General features: G+C 48.0%; 2 protein-coding genes across 10 annotated transcripts in view; one reads left to right on the forward strand and one right to left on the reverse strand.

Moving 5' to 3' along the window:
• The window catches only part of Cc2d1b (coiled-coil and C2 domain containing 1B), a 16,770-nt gene extending 4,668 nt beyond the window's left edge, over positions 1 to 12,102 (forward strand). Inside the window, exons 4-26 of one of the 5 annotated variants that reach the window (XM_026781980.1) lie at positions 1 to 88; positions 1,113 to 1,213; positions 1,568 to 1,726; positions 2,127 to 2,252; positions 2,388 to 2,547; positions 2,713 to 2,894; positions 3,007 to 3,079; positions 3,183 to 3,290; positions 3,374 to 3,504; positions 3,740 to 3,812; positions 4,001 to 4,125; positions 4,503 to 4,620; positions 4,699 to 4,871; positions 5,115 to 5,240; positions 6,206 to 6,264; positions 6,353 to 6,469; positions 6,701 to 6,774; positions 6,882 to 6,940; positions 7,149 to 7,200; positions 8,355 to 8,454; positions 8,617 to 8,707; positions 9,650 to 9,779; positions 9,994 to 12,102. The exon at positions 1 to 88 is cut by the window's left edge and continues 1 nt beyond it. In XM_026781980.1, the coding sequence (XP_026637781.1) occupies positions 1 to 88; positions 1,113 to 1,213; positions 1,568 to 1,726; positions 2,127 to 2,252; positions 2,388 to 2,547; positions 2,713 to 2,894; positions 3,007 to 3,079; positions 3,183 to 3,290; positions 3,374 to 3,504; positions 3,740 to 3,812; positions 4,001 to 4,125; positions 4,503 to 4,620; positions 4,699 to 4,871; positions 5,115 to 5,240; positions 6,206 to 6,264; positions 6,353 to 6,469; positions 6,701 to 6,774; positions 6,882 to 6,940; positions 7,149 to 7,200; positions 8,355 to 8,454; positions 8,617 to 8,707; positions 9,650 to 9,778 (2,424 nt within the window). In that variant the 3' untranslated portion in view covers position 9,779; positions 9,994 to 12,102. The other 4 variants (XM_026781978.1, XM_026781981.1, XM_026781979.1 and 1 more) reach the window with 4 other exon arrangements.
• Positions 12,103 to 13,001: 899 nt separating this feature from the next.
• Zfyve9 (zinc finger FYVE-type containing 9) overlaps positions 13,002 to 21,859 on the reverse strand; it is a 147,038-nt gene continuing 138,180 nt past the window's right edge. For 3 of the 5 annotated variants that reach the window (XM_026781976.1, XM_005353553.2, XM_026781977.1), the window contains 3 exons: positions 21,286 to 21,391; positions 17,613 to 17,789; positions 15,399 to 15,560 (listed from right to left, as the gene is read on the reverse strand). In XM_026781976.1, the coding sequence (XP_026637777.1) occupies positions 15,399 to 15,560; positions 17,613 to 17,789; positions 21,286 to 21,391 (445 nt within the window). Of the gene's footprint in view, positions 15,561 to 17,612; positions 17,790 to 21,285; positions 21,392 to 21,859 lie in introns of all 5 variants that reach the window. The other 2 variants (XM_013348544.2, XM_005353554.2) reach the window with 1 other exon arrangement.

The raw sequence follows: 21,859 nt of genomic DNA on the forward strand, positions 1-21,859 counted from the left end.
GAAGACGACGGAGACCTAGAGGCTGAGCTGTTGGCTCTTACTGGGGAGACAGGGAGCACAAGCAGGAGGCCAGCACCCAAGGGGCGTGGTGAGTTTTTGCCCCTGGGCCGGTGCAGGCCCATGGGGGAGAGAGAGGGTCCTTTGCTCATAGTCTGAAGGAGTCAGACAGCCAACTCCCCTAGTTCTTTTGATAATTACATCCTTCCTGTAGTCCAGGCACAGAGAGGTCAGTTAAGTACCTGTATTTGGAGTTTCTTCCCCTCTTCAGACAAATGTGATTCTCAGCCTAACTCAGGTGACTAGTATTAGTCCTACATAGGAAGGACTGTATACAGTAGGGGCCATTAGCACAGACAGATGGTGTACATAGTAAACTGACAGAAATGATGTCAGTGAGTAAGTGAAATCTCCTTTAGATATCAGAATAAGGGGTCTGAATATTCCTCTTAGCAGGAACCTTAGGAGGCAGCCTGTATGCCTTTGAGCTAAAGTCAGGGCATGACTGGGAAGGGCTCAGTATCCTAACCCTGCTTTTTTAAGACAAGCCTGGGTTTGAATATTACCACTTACTAAGATTGTGAATTTGAGGAAATGGATGTTGGTGCATCCTAATTTATTCAGTATAGAAAATGAGGATAATGTCACCGTCTTACAGAACTGTAAGTAGTAACTTGAGTGGATTTAGAACCATTTACAGATGTGAAATGAGGATAATGTCACCCATCTTACAGAACTGTAAGTAGTAACTTGAGTGGATTTAGAACCATTTACAAATGTGCAAGCCATGGCGGGGCAGTGTATAACAGGTACATTACCTGTAAGCAGACATGGCGGGGCAGTGTATAACAGGTACATTACCTGTAAGCAGACATGGCGGGGCAGTGTATAACAGGTACATTACCTCCAAGCACACATGCAGGGAGAGGAGCAGCGTGTTACTTGGTGGGATCCCAGGAAGGCAGAGCAAGAGTCATGAAAGAAGAGGCCTTCTCTGAGGGGGACTTCACTGTGGAAGGGATGGGGGATTTCTGCCTGGGGTGGCTACCAGTCCAGTGAACTAAAGATCCTCCGTCAATGTCCAGCACCTTACCTGAGTCACTCTCTTTCCTCAGCCCCCCTACCCATGGCCTACATTGAGAAGTTGGCAGCAGACTGTATGCGAGATGTGGAGGAGGAGGAAGAGGAAGGGCTGGAGGAGGATACAGACCTGCTGGTGTGTTTGCCAGGCTGGTATCCAAGAATCAAGCTCTGGTGTGGTAGAGGAGAGAGCTATTGAGGGGCTGGGGTTTGTTCCTCTTTGTTAGACTGAGTGAGCGCCCTTCCGTTCCCAGGCCTGGCCTCGTGGCTATACAGTAAGAGATTTGTCTCCTTTGACTTCTGGTCTGAGTGCTGCAGTTTGGAATTCTCTGTTTTTATCACAGTCTTCCTTGATTAGAGAGCTGTTGGCAAAGAGGACTGAGCTCAGGATTTCACTGACAGATACTGCTGGGAAAGCAGGTCCTTTAACTTTCTTGCAGACATGAGTGTGGCCATGAGACACCCAAGTTCTTGGACTGTGTTTCCCCAGACAGAGCTGCAGGAAGTCCTGGGTGTGGATGAAGAAAGTGGCCTGCTAGATGGCAGTGAGGCAACAAGCCCAGACTTGTCTGAGGAGAGGGCACAGGACAACACTGAGCAACCTGCCGTGCAGACAGCCTTCCAACAGGCTTTACCTGCAGTGCCTCAGGTAGGTTTTCAGAAGGGCCCGCATGTGTCTTGGCCCCTGTGTGTCCATGGACAGTATGCATGTAGCATGGCTTACACAGCAGAGCTGCCCAGTAACAACCAGCTCCTCACACAGAAAGCCGGCATGAGGAACTGCCATAACTGGCAGGCTCCAAAGGCCTTCCTGTTCCAGCCACTTCTGGAAATCATTTCTTGGCCTCTAGTGACGGGGGGAGCCTCTGTTTGCCTGATATAATGTCTGGCTTCTCTTGTGGACTTTGTTTCATACTCTGGGGGTTTAGGCACCTCTTTCTCCCGGAGTCCCAGAGATCCGTCTTCTGGGGTAGCTTCCTCACAGGGAGAGAATGGCAAGGGCCTAGCTGGCTATGGAGTGGCCCAGCCCTGAGCTGAAGTATCTGCAGGCTGGAGGGCCTCGGGGGCTGCAGGCTTTGCTGGAGGAACGGATCCATAACTACCGGGAGGCCGCAGCCAGTGCCAAGGAGGCCGGTGAAGCTGCCAAAGTCCGGCGCTGTGATCGGGGCCTGAAGGTGAGTCAGGCTGTGGGTGAGGTGGCGGTAAAGGAAGGGCCATTCACAGGTGTGCTCAACATGCTGGGTCACTGGCTTGTCCTCCAGCGAGCCCCAGGTAGCCACTTGGGCTACTAGTATAATTCTTTCCCGCAGACTTTGGAGTCCCAGCTTGCCACTGTGAGGAAAGGCGGGAAGATCAGTGAGGATGAGATTCCACCTCCAGTGGCCTTGGGTAAAAGGCCCCCACCCCATCAGGAAATAGCCATTAGGAGCCCTGAGGCAGACTCCCCAACTCCGTGTGCCATGGAGCCAGGTATCTGAAGATATCCTGTTCTGGTTTCCATAGCCTGCCTACCCCACCTGCCTCCCTGTCACTCCAAGAATTCCTAGACCAGCAAGACTTGGGGTGGGGTTGATTCTGGAACTTCTTCTTTTGACCCTCTAGCCAAGTTCTCTGGGGTTCTTTTGTTTTGTGTAGAGCACCTTTTCCAACCTGAGCCCAGCCTCCCAGGCAGCTCTGCCATTGCTCCTCTGCCTGTTGCAGACCCAGCCCCACAGGCCCTGTTGTTAGCCCGACAGAGAGAGTATAAAGTAGCTGCTCTCAATGCCAAACGGGCTGGTGATCTAGATCGTGCCCTGGAGCTCATGAGGATTGGGAAGGTACGACGTCCTGCCTTCATACCATTGATGGGGATGCAGAGGCTGAAAGGAACCAGACAGCACCTGGGGGAGAGTGCCCTGGCTTATGCCTGTAATTGTTCTTCTTCTGCAGAGATTTGGTACTATCCTGGAGGCCCTGGAGAAAGGGCAGCCTGTGGATCTGAGTGGCATGCCCCCAGCACCTGGTCAGTCAGATAATGGGGCTATCTGCCTAGGCTGGATTAGGGAGGACTGTGAGGTGTGGGGTTGGCCGGACACTCTGCCTACCCTGCTACTCTGGGTCCCCAGATCTGAAGGCCCTCCCACAGGCTTCTGAGGCCCCTACAGCAACCCGAGTCCTGTCCCCAGCAGTGGAGCAAGTACAGAAAGTGATGGCCTCTGACCTCCCAGCCCCAGGTAGGACTTCACAGTGGGGCAATGGAGTGGGGGCCTGGGAAGAGGCAGGATGAGCTGATAGTCTCTTTTTTCCCCCATTATAGTGGCCCCTGCAGAGCCAAAAACAGTGCTGGATGCTTTACAGCAAAGGCTGAACAGGTACCGTGAGGCAGGCATCCAGGCCCGGGCCAGTGGGAATGAGCGCAAGGCCAGGATGCATGATCGCATTGCCAAGGTGAGCCCGTGGCTGTGCAGCCCCTATCCTTTGCTGGCCTGTCATGGCTCTGTCCTGCCTTGTGCACTTTCCCTACAAGCCCTGCTCTTCTCTGAGTCCTTGTCTGTTTATAGAGCTCTTGCTGCCTCTGGACCCCTTTTCTTCTAGGACTGCAGCCTTTCCCTGTCTTCTCTCTGCCTCTGCAATGAGGGCATGGTGCCTGCAGGCTGCTGAAATTCCCTTCCTTCCCATGTAGCAATATCAGGATGCTGTTCGAGCTCATCAAGCAGGGCAGAAAGTTGACTTTGCTGAGTTACCTGTTCCTCCAGGTGAGTGTGGCTTGGCCTATGGAACGTATGTGATTTCTCAGCAAGAAGGGAGGGAGAAAGAGATTTCTCATTCGTGTGCCTTTACCTTGTGTGAGTTACCCGTCCCAGAGCCAGGCAAGACCCACAGCTGCCTCATGTCTCCCTGCTGCTTGCTGCTGCCTTGCTCCCTCTCCATTCTGTCTTCTCAGGATTTCCTCCCATCCCTGGCCTGGGGCCCAGTAAAGGTGCCGAGGAGGATTCAATGACAGCAATTTTGGCGTCTGCCCAAAAACTGGCCTCACAAGATACAGTCCTGGCAGATGAAGATGAGGAGGTTTGGCTATGGGCCCAGGACTTCAGGGTTTAGTCAGGGGTCCAGCAGATAAGGAATAAACCCAGACGCTGCTGAAGTATATTAACCTTATAAAATAGAGACCTTTTCCTCTAGTCTAGAGAAAAGCTTTGCCCTAGGCAGAACTTGAATTTAGACCTGGGTATTTCTAACCCTAAACCCAAGTCTCTCTTTATGACTGTGATGCTTGCTGTTGGGGGAGTTAGGCTAGAAAGGTTTTGAGGTTCTGTCTTTGAATTTTATGACTCTGGAGGCAAAGCCTCTCAACTGAGGTGCAACATGGCAGAGGTAGCCAATGTCTAGGCCAGGGTGGGGAATGTTAACTATTTGATAACGTCCTAACTGGTTGCTACCTGCAGAGTGATAACCCAGCACAGGCTCCAGTGGCCAAGAAGCCAGCACATCCTCTGGCCCCTTCATCTCATCCTGTGACTGAGCCCAAGGCCTCAAGTTCTAAGGAATCACTGAGTCCATCTGGTGAGTTAGGGACAGACAGGAAGAGGAGTGGTGGTCCAGTGAGAGAGGCATGGACTAACCAGTGGCCCTATTCCTTAGCTCGGGAGCAACTGGCACTGCTGGAGGCTCGGAAACTGCAATACCAGCGAGCAGCCCTGCAGGCCAAGCGCAGACAAGATCTAGAGCAGGCCAAATCCCATCTACGAGTAGCTAAAAATCTGGAGGTCCAGATCGCCCAAGCCCGAGCAGGTCAACCCATCGACCTCTCCAAGGTGAGACCCACCTACTGAACCAGGAGTCTGCCTCAGGCAGAGGTGGGAGCTGGTTGATGGGCATGAAGGGGTGGCTTCTAGGTGGAGGTAGGACTTGTGTAAAATGGTGACATCAGGGAAAGAGCCTTTGCTTTTATCCCTGAGATAGAAGGGAAAAGGAGTATGGGTTACCTGGGGTCAGAGGTGACATGGCAGGAGAGGTGTAATCTGACTCTTGGGCCTGGGGGCCTTATGATCTGGCAGATGCCTTCACCCTTGACGGATGAAGAGGGTGACTTCATCCTCATTCACCATGATGATCTGCGACTCTCCCAGAAGGCTGAGGAGGTGTATGTCCAGCTACAGAAAATACTCCTGGAGCAGCATGAGGTCAGTAGCCCCTGTCTCTGCTTGTCTGTGTCCTAGCATGGGTTCAGTTTAACTCTTCTCACTGGCCTAAGGTATGACCCTGGACAATCGCAAAATGAAGCTACCCTTTTTTAGTGGTTTTTTTTTTAACATGTATGCTTTGCCTACACATATATATACATATATCACATATGTACCTTGTGTCCATGGAAGTCAGAAGATATTGGATTCCTTGAAACTGGAGTTGCAGGTGCTTGTGAGCCAGTGTTTAGGTGCTGGGAACCAGGTGCAGGTCCCCTGCAAGAGTAGCCAGTGCTCTTAACCAGTGAGCCATCTATCTCCCCAGCCCCTCTCTTCATGTAGTTATGAAATTCAAACAGAGTGAAGGGGAATAGGTTTGTGAGACAGCTGACCTGAAGTGCTGCCTTTTCTGAAAAGACAGAGTTCTAAAGTATATGCTTAAATTTATTTTTTGATGGTGTTGATCTTTGAAGCAGGATCTTGCTATATGCCATGCTGTCCTAGAAACTCCTCATGGACCCCAGGCTGACTTCAACCTCTAAGTCCTTCTGCCTCCGCTTCCTAAATGCTGGAACTATACACTGTCACCACGCCCACATGGATTAACTTTTGAAGGAAGGAGTTTGCCAAATGAATTTTTGGGATATGGTCTTCTGAGAGGAAGCACCAGGGTGTAGATGGGACCAGCATGGAGGTGACACATACCTGCAGGACCAGCACTTGGGAGGGTGAGGCAGGAGAACTGCTATGAGTTCTAGCAGGGGCTCTGTATCCGAGACCCTGTCTCAAACTGACAAACATGTAAGCAGGAAAGTGTGTTAGGCCTTAGGAAGAGTACCCCAGGAATATGTTTTATAGGAGAGGTCACGCTAAAGACGATTGTTAGGAGCTTTGAGAGATTGTTAGGAGCTTGCCAAGGCAAGCCCTGCTCTGGCTATGGAGTCACTCTGGGCTCCTGTTTCTAGAAGTGCCTGCTGTTCTCCAAGCAGTTCATGCACCAGGGCAATGTGGCTGAGACTACCCGGTAAGTGCCAGGGCTGTGCTGGGCTTGTTGGGTTAGGGAACCAGATAACAAATCCTACCTTGCTGACTTGGTTACCTGTCCCTGGCAGGTTTGAGAAGCTTGCTCAGGACCGAAAGAAACAGCTTGAGATCCTGCAGCTAGCCCAGGCCCAGGGCCTTGACCCTCCCAGCCATCACTTTGAGTTGAAGACATTCCAGACTGTGAGGTGCCAAAGCCTAAGGGAAACTGTGGCTTTGTGCAGGGATAGGGTGAAAGGTTTGGAGCAGAGCCGTAGTGAGACTTCCCAGTACCATGGATGCTAGAGCGGGGGAGGTGGATGTGCTGCCCTCAGAGGGGAGCTCAGAGCTGCTGTGCCATCACCGCTCCACTCTGCACCACTGTGGCCCTTGTCCTGCTACTGTCTTTTACTCTGCACTTTCTTCATTCTGGTCTGTAGGCTCTTCTCAGAACTTAACAGCACAGAAATGCATCTGATCATTGTCCGGGGAATGAACCTCCCAGCCCCACCAGGTAACCAAGGGTCATCTTTCTGAAGGATGTTGTTCACATATCCTACCTGCTGCCTGGGCACCAGTCTCTGACCGTGCTTTCCAACCTGACTCCATTTTTCTTTATAGGAGTGACTCCCGATGACTTGGATGCGTTTGTACGCTTTGAGTTTCATTACCCTAACTCGGTGAGATTCTGATAGGGTTAGGGACCCTCTGAACCCCAGTACTATTTAGTTCCTCTCCATCTTTAAGAGGCATGGCCATGGGGATGGGTTGAAGACTTTCTGGTCCATCTGCAGGGGTTGCTTTCCTTACCACTGACACAGCCAAAGTACTGTAGCTGCACACCTGCTTTTTTGAGCTATCTTAACTTCTCTCATCTCGCTGCTGTAGGACCAGGCTCAAAAAAGCAAAACAGCTGTGGTCAAGAACACAAACTCTCCAGGTGAGTGACATATAAGACCCATTTCTGCGCATACTTCCTATCTGGATAGCAGTTTCCAGTGTTGTAATAGCTACTGTTTTACTTGGCCCACCCAACTCAAAAATAAAGGCAGCTATTATTAATAGTTCCTTTATATAGTTGTGAAAACTGAAGCCTAGAGCTGGAGAGATGACTCAGCATTTAAGAGCACTGGTTGAGAACTAGGGTTCAATTCCCAGCACCCACAGGGCAGCTCAAAACTGTAACTCCAATCACAGGGAATCCAGCACCATCACACTCATACACAGATGTATATGTAGTCAAATCACCAATGCACATAAAACTAATATATATATATATATATATATATATATATATATAGAAGTAGGAAGTATATGTATATAATATATGTATATATATAGTGGAGGCTCTGCTTCTGCTTCCCAGTACCCAGATCAGTGGTTGCACAAACGCTTGTACCTAGCTCCAGAGGGATATGATGCCTCTGGCAGTCTTGGTCTCCAGCACACACACACTATGAAAACTAATAAAGGTCTTTTTAAATTTTTTTGAGACAATATCTCAGTGTATAGCTTATAGCTCTGCCTAACCTGGAACTCAGAAAGGTCCACCTACATCTGCTTCCTGAGTGCTGGGATTAAAGTTGTGCACCACCACACCTGAAAAAAAAATTAATAAAAATATAAGAAAAAGCAATACAAAAACTGGGGCTTGTGGCTAGTTGAGTAAAAGGATTTGTCTGGGGACTCACAGCAAGGAAGTGTTAAAAATGGACTTGAAGACTGGGTGTGTGGATCACATCTATAATCCCAGCACTTGGGAAGCAGAGGCAGAACTGCAGCAAGATTAATGCCAGTGTGGTCAATAGAATGAGTTCTAGGCCAGCCAGGGCTACACAGTGAGCAGGGTGGGGGTGATGGTACTTGAATCTAGGAATTCTCACTCCAGATTCCAAGTGCTTTCCAATATATAATTTGTGTCTCTGGGTACCAAAAGTGTTTACAAGGCCAAAACCTTACATGTTCTGCCTCTCTCTCACCAGAGAGGGTGGCTCTCTCAGTTCACCCTGAATTGCAGGCAGTGAACTCCAGAGAATATACCTGCCCTGGGCTTCTTTTCCCACTTCCCCAAGAATTCCAACCCTCTCCTTGCAGAATTTGAACAAGTTTTTAAACTAAACATCAATCGAAATCACCGGAGCTTTAAGAGAGTGATCCAGAGCAAAGGAATCAAATTTGAGATCTTCCACAAAGGGTAAGTAAGAGCTATCAATCCCACAAGAAAGGTAGGAGGGGAGGAATGGCAGGCCTGTTCCTGCTGCTCCCCACACCACTGCTTGCTTGCATTGAATGCAGCCAGTTCCCATTCCTGCCCGCTCTGCCCAGGCTAATCCTCTGTTGCTTCTTGCCTTCCCAGATCCTTTTTTAGAAGTGACAAGCTGGTTGGCACAGCACACCTGAAATTGGAAAGGCTGGAGAATGAGTGTGAGATCAGAGAGATCATGGAGGTAGGGCCCAGAAGGAGCTGATATTCTTGGAACTCTATTGAGGGTTCTATGCACATTTTAAAATTGTATCTAGTGTGCTTCGGAATGGGTTGTATCCCCTTGTCATGGAAGATGTAAAGAAAGTCTGAGTAACTTTCAAAGGCAGCCAGATGGAAGTAACCATATTCTTTCCATAGTCCAGGACTACTTAAGCTCCTAGGAGTGACAGTTGAGAGAAGACCCTTGAGTATTCCGACCATTGCTCAGCATGGTACAGGGCTGTGTTGTGCTTGGGGCACTGGGCAAGTAGCAGGAGGCCGAGAACAAACTCCAAACAGGAAGTGGGTAGAGTATTTCTAGATAATATGCAAATGGTGATTGAAAACTGTGCAGGCAGCTCGTGAGCTTCCATGACCTTACAGGGTTGTGCCTTTGACAAATGGGGAACAGCCAGCAGAGAAGAGATTTCTACATCCTTGCAGATCCAGGTCCAGACAGACCCTTACGGAGGCTTTTAGAGGCTAGAGCTTGCCTCTCCCCACCTGGAGTTCTCCTAAAGTGGAGCCTAGTCTGAACTGCTCTAAGGGTGGTCGAATTTCTCAAGCTTGTTGCTGTACTTTGTATTCAACTATTTATCTGCCTTAGAGGAGGGCGTAGCCTGAGTTGTACCTGTGACTGCTACCCAACCATCCACTTCTGTGGGCCATGCACGAGGGTGTGGAAGCCAGTGCTAATTCTAGGAGTTATGAAGATCAAGAGGAAAACAGAATAGAGCTACAGGTTTCTCCAGTTAGAGCACTGATACGTATCTAGATTTCTAGGTTACTGATTTCTAAGATATCCTGAGAGTTAGCAGTCCACCACTTCCCATATTGCAGGTGGAAGGAAGGCAGGGTTGTCCTGATGCAACTGCTACCTGCCTCAGGCTGTCCCTCAATCAGTCTATTTCTGTGCCTGTCACAGGTTCTGGATGGAAGAAAGCCCACTGGGGGGAAGCTGGAGGTTAAGGTGAGGCTGCGGGAGCCTTTGAGTGGCCAGGATGTGCAGGTGGTCACCGAGAACTGGTTGGTCCTGGAACCTAGGGGCCTGTAAGGTGAGTAGCTCTCTGATCCACCGGAGTTTTCTCTTTACTAAAACTTTTTCAGTCATTTCTGGGGAGGAAGCATTTAGTCTCTCAAGGAAACTAAAACTGTTGGGAAGTGCTTGTGGGTTATTTTTGAAGACTCAGGGCAGAAAGATCTCATGTTAATGTTCTTCAGAAACCTTTTAAAGCTCGGATGGTTTTCTTTGTGCTTTTGCCTTGTGAGGTAGTCGGCACTGGTACCAGCTCACTGATCCAGCTCTGCCGGCTGCAAGAGCCTCTGTAGTGAGAGCTGCTGCTACACAAGCACCAAAGACCGCCAAACTAACCGTGGCGTGGGCTGTCCTCGCCCCACCTCTCCTGGGCCTCCGTGGAGCATCTGTACAGCCTCCCGCCACCAGAATGTGGGTGAAGACAAGGATACCCCCATTGCTCTGTGCCAGAGTCCTACTGCCCCTTAACCTCTGCATAGCGATGATGTACACTTAACCCAGCCCCAGTTGCATCGTTTCTGGATGTGCCTTTCAAAGATGTGACTGTAAGGGATGGAGAACGTGAGGGTGATCGGAACCTTCCCTGCTTAGGGGAGGGGCAGGATTCCGGGACTGCAGCTGTTTTCCCCTCAGCCTGTGCCTTTGACCTAATACCTGCTGCACTAGCCTTTCTGCTTCCCAGGGGACTGGGAAACGGGAAAGTTACTTTGGTACTATTGGTGGGAAGGGGAAGGCTTTCTTCGCTTTGGTCCATGTACCTAAGATGTTAAATGGGAAGAAAAGAAAAAAAAATTAGCAGTTTTATGTGGCCGTTTTTATTTTAAAACTAGGTCTAATTCACTGTAAGGACTTTATATTCTAAACAGTATTAATTTACTATCAAAGTCTTCAAATGCCCTGTTCCCTGTCACTTTAAAAGCCAAAGCAGTTCTGTTGTACCTGTGTATTCCTCTTTTGAGAAGGCCTGTCCTTGAGCTGATCTCTTGGCTAATCCCTGTTTGTCCAAGTTCTATAGCTTTCATGGTGAACAGATGAAATGAAGGGTCAGGTAGTTGCAACGGAGTTAATATTTAAAAACGTTATTCTAGATTTCTCAGAAGTCAGCACCCCAACTCTTTCCTCTGGTTTAAAGCATTAACCTCAACAAAGTGTTCCTTCATATTTATTTATTTATTATTTTGGTTGAATGAGGCAGGGTTTCACGCTATAGTCCAGGCTGGTCTTGAACTCCTGCCTCAGCTTCCCTAGTGCTGGGATTACAGGCATGTGCTACCATGCCCAGCTTCCTCAGGATAATTTGTGAAGGCTCTATGAGAAGTAGGAAGTACATTCAGCTGCTGGTCACTACAGTATTGCATAAGCACAGCCCAGGGGTAAGCTTTTGTGCATCTGTTGGAGATAACAGCCCTTGAAGAGCATATCAAAATTGTTAGTGGATAACAGGGCAGAAACTGCTGACAAGTGACTTCTCCCAGAGCTCTCTGGCCAATCCTACCTAGCAGATGTGAGCTCCCAATCTTGCATACGTAAGAGATTTAACAATTATAGTCACATCATGTGTCCAGCGGCGAATTGGAATGAAAGGGTCTCTGCCTTCATGAAGGAACCCAGAGCAGAGGGGGGTGGTCTGAAGAGTTCTTGGTCACACCGCACTTTCCTTTCAGCCTGCATCTGACTCAACTCAATGCTTGCTAAAATGAGGAGCCCCTGGGGTTATTCTCCACGATCCCTATCTGCCCTAGGCATTTCACATTTCTTCCCTCTACTGGGAGTGTTGTGTTCTGAGACTTCAGGGATTGCCCTTACAGCTTGTTCACTTTCAGTCCACTACATCCCTCTGCGCATTGAAAAACCACCTCAAGGCTGAGGGAGGCCTGACAAAGCCACCCACTGGACTTGGAGACTTAAAAGGTCTTTGTTGTAGCCAAGGAATGCATGGGTAGGGGGAGGGGCCTGCATAAAGCCTCATTTATGTAAGATTTAGTCAGCCACAGTAACCAAACATTCATGGATATAACAGAACCAGCCACACCAAAAATCATTTCTAAATATTGCACTGAATGTCTTTTGAATTCCTGGACTGAATAAAATACGGAATTTTAGAGTCAGGAAGTTTTGCTCATGAAAGGCAAGGATTGCACGATTTTTTTTTTCCTTTATGTAGCACCAGTCTAAAACGTATATGGTTGCCCTCCTCATACTTATGGGTCACGCCCCCCCCCCAAATATGTGTGGCTTTCCTTAAAAGACCTTGGCACTAAGTGAGGTCAGCTGTTTTGAGTTTGAATCAAACCACAGGGCTGGGAAGCATGTACCTGCTCTTGTTCCTAAAGTGTTGAGGATGAAATGGGCCTTAGATGACTGGCCTCTAAGATGGCTCAGCGTCCGGCTCTATTCATGCAGTCCTATGTATACGACTTAAAAATCCCATTACCATTATTTAATTTTAGTATCAGTAAAATAGAAGCTACTGTTAGAAATACATTAAGTGCATAATTGTCTTTCAGATGACCAAAGAGAAGTCTAACTGGAATTTGGGCCACCAGCAGGACCCAGTGTAGATGGAGAAGACAGGAGATGGGACCGTAGACGATCCCATCATTCTGCCGCCTTGAGAGCAGGAGGGCTTGGGAAATAGGGAGTACCAGGTATAATGGTGTATTCCTATAATCCCAGTACTTGGGAGGAGGAGGCAGGAGCATCAGGAATTGAATGTCATCTTTGACTGGACTGAGTGTTTGAGGCCAGCCTGGGCTACAAGAGAGCCATCTCTAAAATCCAGGAAATACATTATGCAATATATGCTTACAAACGCACTTGGTAAGCATACAATTTTTAAAAACAATAAATTACCAGGATGCAATTCTGCTCTTTGTGTAGAAGCTCTGCATTTATCTTTCAGGTTAAATCTAGAAAACCCTGCCTGACGAGGAATGTGCTGCTTCAGCACTTTATAATATAAGTTACAGTACACATTATATAAAACCAAAGTTAAAAAGGAGAAAAGACTGAGCATCCTTGATGGCGTAAGCCCGATTTTCTACGATGATTTTCCTACACACAAAGGATATTTTATGAGTTAAGAATGGACCTGTTTTTATGGCTCCAGAATCTGTCCTTTGTGGAGGAGGGGTTAAAAACCTTGTATATGAGCTGGGCATGGTGGCGTAGGCCTTTAATCCCAGCACTCGGGAGGCACAGGCAGGAGGATCTCTGATTTTGAGGCCAGTCTGGTCTACAGAGTGAGTTCCAGAATTGCCAGGGCAGTTACACAGAGAAACCCTGTCTTGAAAAACCAAACAAAAAACGCTTGCATATTCTAGGAGATCCATGTCCAACAGCAGGGTGCAGTTAGCTGAGCAGGAGGATGGGGCAGTGCTGTAGAAGCGCCCATCTTTTGAGGTATATTAACACCAAATACACTTGTTAGGTACTTCCTGTTACAGGTTCAGGGCCAGTTCAAGGGCTCTTTTCTTATATGAAATCAGTGCTGGTCAGGGCCAAAGGACACTTCTAAGGCTTTGTACCTACATCTAAGAGAAAGGTCATGTTCCCAGTTCTGTAGCTTCCATCAAAACCTTGGGAGAAATGGGTGTGGAGTGCAATCTTCACCCAGCAGAAAGAGAGACAGTCACAGTCAGACACATAGGCCAGGCCAGGCCTTAGGGCCTTTAGAAAACAGCTACTTCCCCAAGCAGGTCTACCAGCTCAGGAGAGGGATGGAGCAGCCTTCCACTGTTGCCGAGGCCTGCATTTGAACCTAGGGCTGTAGAGGAAGGAATTCCGGGGTGGCCTGGGCTTGGGAAGATGCCATGAACACGAGCGTTAGTTGCCCTAGAGCAGTGTATTTCAAACAGAGATGCATTTGGCCTGTGACCAAAATAAATTTAACAAAGATAAAATCAGAACCAGACCTTGGTTTCCTGTACTATTCCAATTAAAAGGGCTACTCAGAGATAAAGCGATTCCAAACCTGGCAGGTAAGAGCATCTTGTTAGGTGACACAGGAAGGAGTAAACAGAAATGTGTCATGAAAGGATGCAGGAGCCAGCTTGAAGGTGCTCAACTTAGCCAAAGATGAGCTCACCTGAGTACCAAACTAAGAAAGTAGAACTCCACAAGACCAACATGAAAACTAAAAGAATAACAGGGAGGAAGGGGGGGGAGGGGGCTGGTTTGTTTATAGTTTTTAAGTCCAGCTGGCAAAGAAAGGGCATGCTGGAATTAGAAAGCCATCTTGCAGCTGTCAGAGTAAAAGATCAGTGCAGGCAAGAAGCATCCGTGGTGCAAATAAATCTAAGGGACAATCTGAGGAGCAGACATTTGCACACTGTGAAAAGCGCCTCTACATAAGTCTGTCATTAAGAGGGAAATACATAGTAGGGAAACTAGGCATAGTACACGGTGATGATGAAATTTGCCACCATCTCTGAGAGGCAGAGGGACATCAGGTGATCAGGCCGAGAATGCAATGAGTACCATTGTCAAGACAAACTCAAATGACATGTTTTCTAAAACAAAACAAAAATTCAGGATGTGAGGGCCTATACTCAAAAAATATGCATACCACAAAAAACCAAATCCAGTCTAAGAGCTATGTGCAGTGTCTGACCCCGGCTGGAAAGCACACCATTGAGGAAAGGTTCCCAGGACAGTGCTGGGCGGGACTGAAGTTAAAGCCAGTCACAGTGGCCTCGACTAACATCCTATCTGGGCAAGGAATAACATTTACTGTAGAGGGGAAGGGACTCTGTCGTATGCACCTCAATATTACAGAGGAGGGAGAAAGACAAGACCCCAACAAGTCGAGCGGGGCAAGCGTCGGTGTGGGCATGAGTACGTAAGGCTGTGTAAGAGAGGACACAGGTTTTTTCTTTCTATATTTACAACTTTCCTGGAAGTTTAAGCAGTTTCTTAGTAAAATGCTCTTTAAAAATATCTCTAGTGTACAGTAAATGAAAATGCCTTGGGTGTTCCTTGCCGGCTCTCACAAAAGGCTCGTTTTACTACCTGCCATTCACTTAGGCAGACCGTGAGTGACTCCACACTCGACTCTGCTATCCAAACTGCCTGGCTTATACTGAGTTACCATTCCATGGCCAGCAGACAAGAAACCCCTTTGATTTGATTCAGTCAGTAGCCGGAACAAAAAATCTAAACGTTCTTGTAAGCATCTGGGGTGTAGCCAGGACGGTAAGTGTAGCAGCATAACATTCTTTTATGCCAGTTCTATACAGGAAGTGCAAAATTTACGCTTCATTGTTTATTTCCTTTCTGCCCCCCCACCCTGATCTTGGAGATGGTTGTACCCATATGAGCATTTCTGAGCACATGACCATAAGAGAGGAGCAGACTTCTTGTCTAGACAGGAACAGAAGGGGTTTAGCTGCAAAGATAGCGTAACTGTTGTGCAGTAAGAAGCTGCCCGGGTCTTCTTGGAGAATGCATAGAAGACTTAAAATCATGGAACATCTGTCCCCCAACCACCCTCCCCACCCTTCCCCCTAAACCCTACTCCCACCCCATACCCCCCTACCAATAGTGCTAACAAAAGCTTAATCTTCCAGTTTTAAAGTGCAATTGATTTGGATATGACTGCTGCTGCAACAGGTCTGAGCAGAGAGAACGGAGTCGTCCTCTATGCGATGTTTTCCAGGATGTAAAAGATGAGCTCCATGACGACAGGGCCCTCACTGAGCTGGCAGGCTCCTCCATGGATGACAGGCACCAAGGCGCTGTCCAGGTCGTTCATGTACTGCGAGGGAAGGGGCTGGCCATTGCTCCCTGCTTGATAGCCAACCTACCAGGAGAGAAGGGATGACAGGTTACGGGACAGGGAAGATCTCTCCAGAGGGCTTCTCCAAGTCCTTTCCCATGAGCTAGACACATGACAGTGCACACACATTCTTCTTCTGTTAACTGTGGGTTACCACTCTGGCACCTACTCTCGTGAGACCTTGACCTTGTTCCTGAATCCGCTAATGTCCGTTTCCGGGAATAGAAAGGATGAATCAGTTTAGCCTCTGGTTGTAAAAACTAAAGTGAGGAATACAACATCGCATTTTTCTTCAGTCCATGCAGTCACCAACACACCATTTTTTGAGCAACTGAAAACAGAAATTCAAAGATAAAGGGCCCTTTCCCTCAAGAGAGTCAAACTTAGCAGAAAAAGATTTGCTGTCTGATTGTTCCACATGAGGGAGCCTCTCTGTCCAGATAGGTTATCAGTACATGTGAGACGGGAACATGATAGACACTTCACTAGTATTACATGGATAAGCGTTTTTCTAAATTGCATTTAATTTTATGTGTATGGGTGTGTGCCATGATATGCATGAGGAAATCAAAGGACAGCCTCTCCTTCCTCTGAGTTACGTGGGTTACAGGAATGGGAACTCAGGCTGTCAAGCCTGGCAGTCGGGTGCCTTCACCCACTGAGCCTGATTTTTGTTATTGTTGGCTTGTTTGGTTTTTGTTGTTGTTTTGAGATAGGGTCTTATATGATCAGACTGGTCTCAAGCTTGCTATGCAGCCAAGGATGATCTTAAGATTTTGATCCTCCAGTCTCCACCTCTGAGAGGCTAAGATACAAGTGTACGTCACTATGCTCGGCTTGCATGGTGCTGAAGATCAATCCCAGGGTTCTGTGCATGCTAGGCAGGCATCTGAGCTACATCCCCAGCCCCAGATAGGCCTTTTTTTCAGCGCAGGACAAGACCTTGTGTGAAAATAAACACTGGCTGACGATGCCTAGTGAGGAAATAAAGCCAGACACAACTTTTCACCCTGCCCTGATAATCTATTTGATTAAATTCTGCACCAAAAAGCCAGGTTTTCCCCATGTAAGCACCCAGAATAGAAACTGCTTTGGGAATATCAATCTGAGCCCACACTCATTTCTTCTTTAAAAATAAACTTCTTTTATTTTTAAATGTGTGTGACGGTTTGTCTGCATGTATGGATGTGCAACGTGTGTGCCTGGTGCCCAAGGAGGTCAGAAGAAGTCAAGTCAGACCCCCTAGAACTGGAGTTAAGGATGGCTATAAACCACGATGTGGGTGCTGGGAACTGAACCAGATTTCTCCAGCCCCCACTCCACTCATTTCTAATAACGCAACACTAAGGACTGAGGGTGGAAATGGTAGCTGGCAAATTTTAGGCACCCAATGCAGGCCCAATGGAACCTGCTGTGAAGAGCTCGGCCACAATAGAGAGATACTAGGACAAGGAGCGGGTTGGGAGGTGAGGACTGGATTGTTAATACAAAGAGCACATACAAACATCAAGCCAGGCATGGGGGCACACATTTAGTCTCAACACTCAGGAGGCAGATAGGCAGATGGATCTGGACCTCTGAGTTCAAGGCCAACCAGGGCAACTAGTGAGACCTTGTCTCAAAAAATAAAAAACAAGAAAAAGTAAACAAAAATCAAAAACAAGCAAAAAACTAAGTCCCAATGACGAGAAAACTGTTGAGGAAAGCAAGACAAATTTTACTAAGCAGTGGCAACTGCAGATGCCAAGGAACAGGAGCTCGGTCCCGCTGACTAAGAAGACATGATGAGGGGTACCTAGAACCTGCCCCTCAGGGCTGCAGAGCAGTATCCATGGGTGGGCATGGGGTTTCACAGGGTGACACAAGCTTATCACGGGTGGCAGATCCTGGCCCTTCCTTCCATACCCTACAGTCCTTAGGATCCACACTGCAAATGGTTCTGACCAGAGAGCATATCTGTGCGTGGTGGGATGTGAGGTCATTTATCCTTTCGGGTAACTCAGGAAAACTCTCAGAAAAAAACAAGAACAAAACAACTCAAGGCCAGCTCCAAACGCTGCCCAAGATGTTTCTTACCTGATCTGAATCAAGTGTCACGCGAAGTCCCAGTTTTGTCATTCCATCCTCCTTCAGAAGCTTCAGGTGGGGGCAGAGGGCGAGGCAGAATGCCTTGGCAACATGCTCGGTCAGTCTGCTGTGATCTGCAGGGTCGCTCAGGCAGTTATGCTGGTCATCATTTTCTAGGAAAAACACCTATCCCCAAACAAAAGAGGCTTTCACCTTGTGTCCAGGATGTGGAACAAGCAGATTAGCCACTGTATTTGGGCACCCAGTTCTCTAAGATGTACAAGGTGACCTGATGGGAAGAGCACTGGAGAGACGGCTTGGCCAGGAAAGGCACAGGCTGCACAAGCCCGAGTTTACCCCTGGAAAGAACCTACTCCTTCATGTGTGCTGTGGCAGGTGTGCCTTACATCATGCATACACAGGCACAATAAAATCTTTAGAAAAGTGCAGCACCCAAGACAATCCCTCCTTGCCAGTCTCTGCACCCACACTGGCAGTAGCTCTGCTCTCTGCAAACACAGACCAAGGTCTAATAGCACTTTCTACTTAAAAACAAAAAGGCTCACATTTAGTACTGTACATTTTTTTTTTTGAGACAGGGCTTCATGTAATCCAGGCTGGCCTCCAGTTTATCGTGTAGTCAAGGCTAACCCCAAGCTCCTGATCTTCCCACCACGTACCACCATGTGCAGATGGACTGTGTACTTCTAAAAGGCAATTTAACATGTGGACACTTTTCATAGGAGTAATATGAGAGTCTAAAATAACAGTCATTGTTAACTGGGGATCCAGCTCTCCACAGATTATTCCAAGTGGGTAAAGGCAGAGGCCAGGGGCTGGGTGTAGTGGCACATGCCTTTAATCCGAGTCCTGGAGAGGCCTCAGATAGATCTCCATGAGTTCTAGGACGGCCAGAACTACATAGTTAAGACTCTATGTCAAAAGAAAAAAAAAAAAGGCAAGCTGGGCATGTTGGCACATGCTTTATGGGGCAGAAGCGAGTGGATCTCTCTGAGTTCAAGGCCAGTTTGACCTACATAGTGAGTTCCAGGATAGACAGAGCTATGTAGAGACCCTGTATTACTCCCTGCTCCCCCACCCCAAAGACAACGATGATAACAGAGGCCAGGATCCAAGTCTTCTGGAGGCCAGAGCTTGTTGTCCCAGTGTTCACACAAACCATACACTTTGCTGTAGACAGGCCAAGGCACAGAAAAGATGAAATTTGAGACCCAAGACCTAGTCACACAGAAGAAAGGTCAGGAGCAAGCCCTTACTCAAAAGAATTCTAAAGAACTTCTTTCTCATTGGCCAGGCTAATTTCTTGTTGATTGTAGCATGCCTCCCGCCTTAGTTCTCCAAGTCACTGTGACCACAGGGCCATACTGCCAGGCCAGCCTTTAAGGAACTGAAATTTCTGGGTTTGGGAGGGAGCTCTATTGATGAAGTTCTTGCCTCATATGATGAAGGATAAAGTTTGATTCCTCAGAACCCACATAAAACTAGAAACCTTGGGTGTAGCATTGTGCTCTTGCAATCCCAGTACTAGGGAGGTAGAGACAGGATCCTTGGGGCTCACTGTCTAGCCTAATTGGTGACCTCTAGGCCAATGAAAGACTGTTTCAGTTGGGCGGTGGTGGCACACACCTTTAATCCCAGCACTCGGGAGGCAGAGGCAGGTGGATTTCTGTGAGTTCAGGCTAGGCTGTTCTACAGAGCGAGTTCCAGGACAGACTCCAAAGCTACACAGAGAAACCCTGTCTCGAAAACAAAACAAAAACAAAAAAAGACTATTTCAAAGGAGAGAGATGATGTTCTTGATGGTGACAGCTGAGGTTGCACATATATGTACAGGTACACACGTGACATGGTGTGCCTGTGGAGCCACTTCTCTCCTTTCATCTTTTCATGCATTGTGGAAATCAAACTCAAGATTGCCAGGCTCTATGGCAAGGGCTTCCAACCACTGAGCCACCCCAGCAGCTCACAGACTGAGTCCTGCTTCTCAAAGGCCCTGCTTTCTTCCTCCTTCCCTCCCTCCCTGTGCATGGAGCTCTGGATGGCCTGAAACACTCTGTGTAGGGTCAGGCTGGCCTTGGACTGGCAGCAATCATGTCCCTGTCTCCTGAGTACTGGGATTACATCGTGCACCACTAGGCCGGCTTTCCAAAGATCCCATAAAGCCTACTTTGTCTCTGTGCATACATATGGCAACTGCCTGACTTCTCTGGATGACATAAAGGATAAACAACATAAAGACAAAATTTAAAAGACAAATAAATAAAAATATACAATGCTTACATATTGTTATATACAACTCCTATATGCTGGTCACAAAGGGGCTATGCTATACACAAGGGGGCTGGGCACGCAGCTCAGTGGCAGAACACGTGTTTAGCATGTATGAGGCTCAACCTTCAAGACCACCCCCCACACCCTGCTGAGACCATTTCGACTTGCTCATATGTGCATGTGTTTAGGGCTGACCACTTGAGAATGGATCACTTGTAACGGGGCTTGTCCTAGAGAAGACTGATTCTTTCTCACCCGGCAGCCATTAATTGCCGAGAGCCCTGCATCTAGAGTGGAGACTTGAGAAATTCCCCAGTCAACTTCGTCATGTCAGCTGAGGCTGTCATAGGCAACCATACTGTAGCGCTTTCCTGTCCCACACAGAGGACACTACCCTACAACAGGCGTGCCAGTCACTGACTCCTGAGGTTCTCCCCAAGCCTTGTGGGTAGGGCTGTGTTTGGTAGGACTTTAATTAACTGATGCAGGATGGTGGTAGCCCAGGCTGGCCTCAAGTTTGTGATCTCCCTGCCTCAGCCTCTCAAGGACTGGGATTGCAGGTGTGTGAGCACATCTGGATGGCCGATTAAGAGCTGGCTAGATCTGGCTTTGTACCAGAAATTTACCATTACTTGTTTGCTTTGTAATTCTGGCAGATCTTACTGTGAACTGTCTGTCCTTTGAAGACCATGTTATCCAATGGTCTTTGAGTACAGCATGGCATACTCAACGCTCTGAGGAACACAGCACAGAAGGTGTGCCCACTCAGAGACAGCCTTTTTGTCTTCCAAAGCAAACACACCTGGAAGTGAGTTCATCAGAGTGCTGCAGGCTGCACTTTGGACTTTCTTTCCCAGTGAGCTAAGACAGACCAGAGGGGATTAAATCTAGTAGATAAAGTGCCGGGCAGTGGTGGCGCACGCCTTTAATCCCAGCACTCGGGAGGCAGAGGCAGGCGGATCGCTGGAGTTCGAGGCCAGCCTGGTCTACAAGAGCTAGTTCCAGGTCAGGCACCAAAGCTACAGAGAAACCCTGTCTCGAAAAAAAAAAAAAAAAAAAAAAAAAAAAATCTAGTAGTCTAGTAGATAAACGAAAAGCTTTGCTCAGAGACACTTCTTTTTTCTTTAAAAACGTTTACTTTTTTAAAAATGTGTATCTGCATGCAGAGTGTGAGGAGGTCAGGGGTCGTTTGTGGGAGCTGGCTCTTTCATTCCACTGCATAGGCCCCGAGGACGGAATCCAGATCTTCAGGCTTGGTGGCCAAAGCCTTTACTCACTGACCCATCTCACTGGCTCACCTTTTCCTTCCAAATCAGCCCAGAGTGGGGCTTTGGGCTTAGCACAAGGCTGTGTTGAAAGTAAGGCAAGTGCTCCAAGGTTTATTTCTTACCTCTGTCCATCTGATGACTTTTCCATTGGCTTTATACTCGGACCCATGGAATATCTTCACATTGGTTATGGATTCCATGGACTTCCCGTCTATAGGACTCACGGCACTGCCACAGAGGAAGGGGAAGGAGATAGGACATCACATTTCACTACCAAATCCAAAGTATGTCGTGCTGAAGACATCTGCAGCGCCATGACAAGACGCAGAGTGCGCATGTGAAGAAGGCTTACGCTCTGGACCTACTCAAGCACAGATGCCGGAGGCAGACACTTGCAAGGGGCCATTTTTCAAAGCTGACCATAACAGAAGCAGGCTGTTTGCTCACACTGCTCTTTCCCACATCTCTTTAATAACTGCACGGCCACTCACCCAGCCTGGTTCCCCACTCCCCCCTCGCTCTAACAACACTGCTCAGCTGCCTTCGGAAGGCAGTGCTGCAGGGGAGGAGAACCTGTCATCCCTGGGTGCTGTACTTCACGTACAAACCCCTGCTTGGAACTTGGGGAGTTTAATGACGTCTGTTATGAACTATTTAAACGACAGACACACACCTTTAATCGCAGTACTCGGGAGG

This window comes from Microtus ochrogaster, chromosome 10 (genome assembly GCF_000317375.1).
Source record: "Microtus ochrogaster isolate Prairie Vole_2 chromosome 10, MicOch1.0, whole genome shotgun sequence".
NCBI classification, from domain to species: Eukaryota; Metazoa; Chordata; class Mammalia; order Rodentia; family Cricetidae; genus Microtus; species Microtus ochrogaster.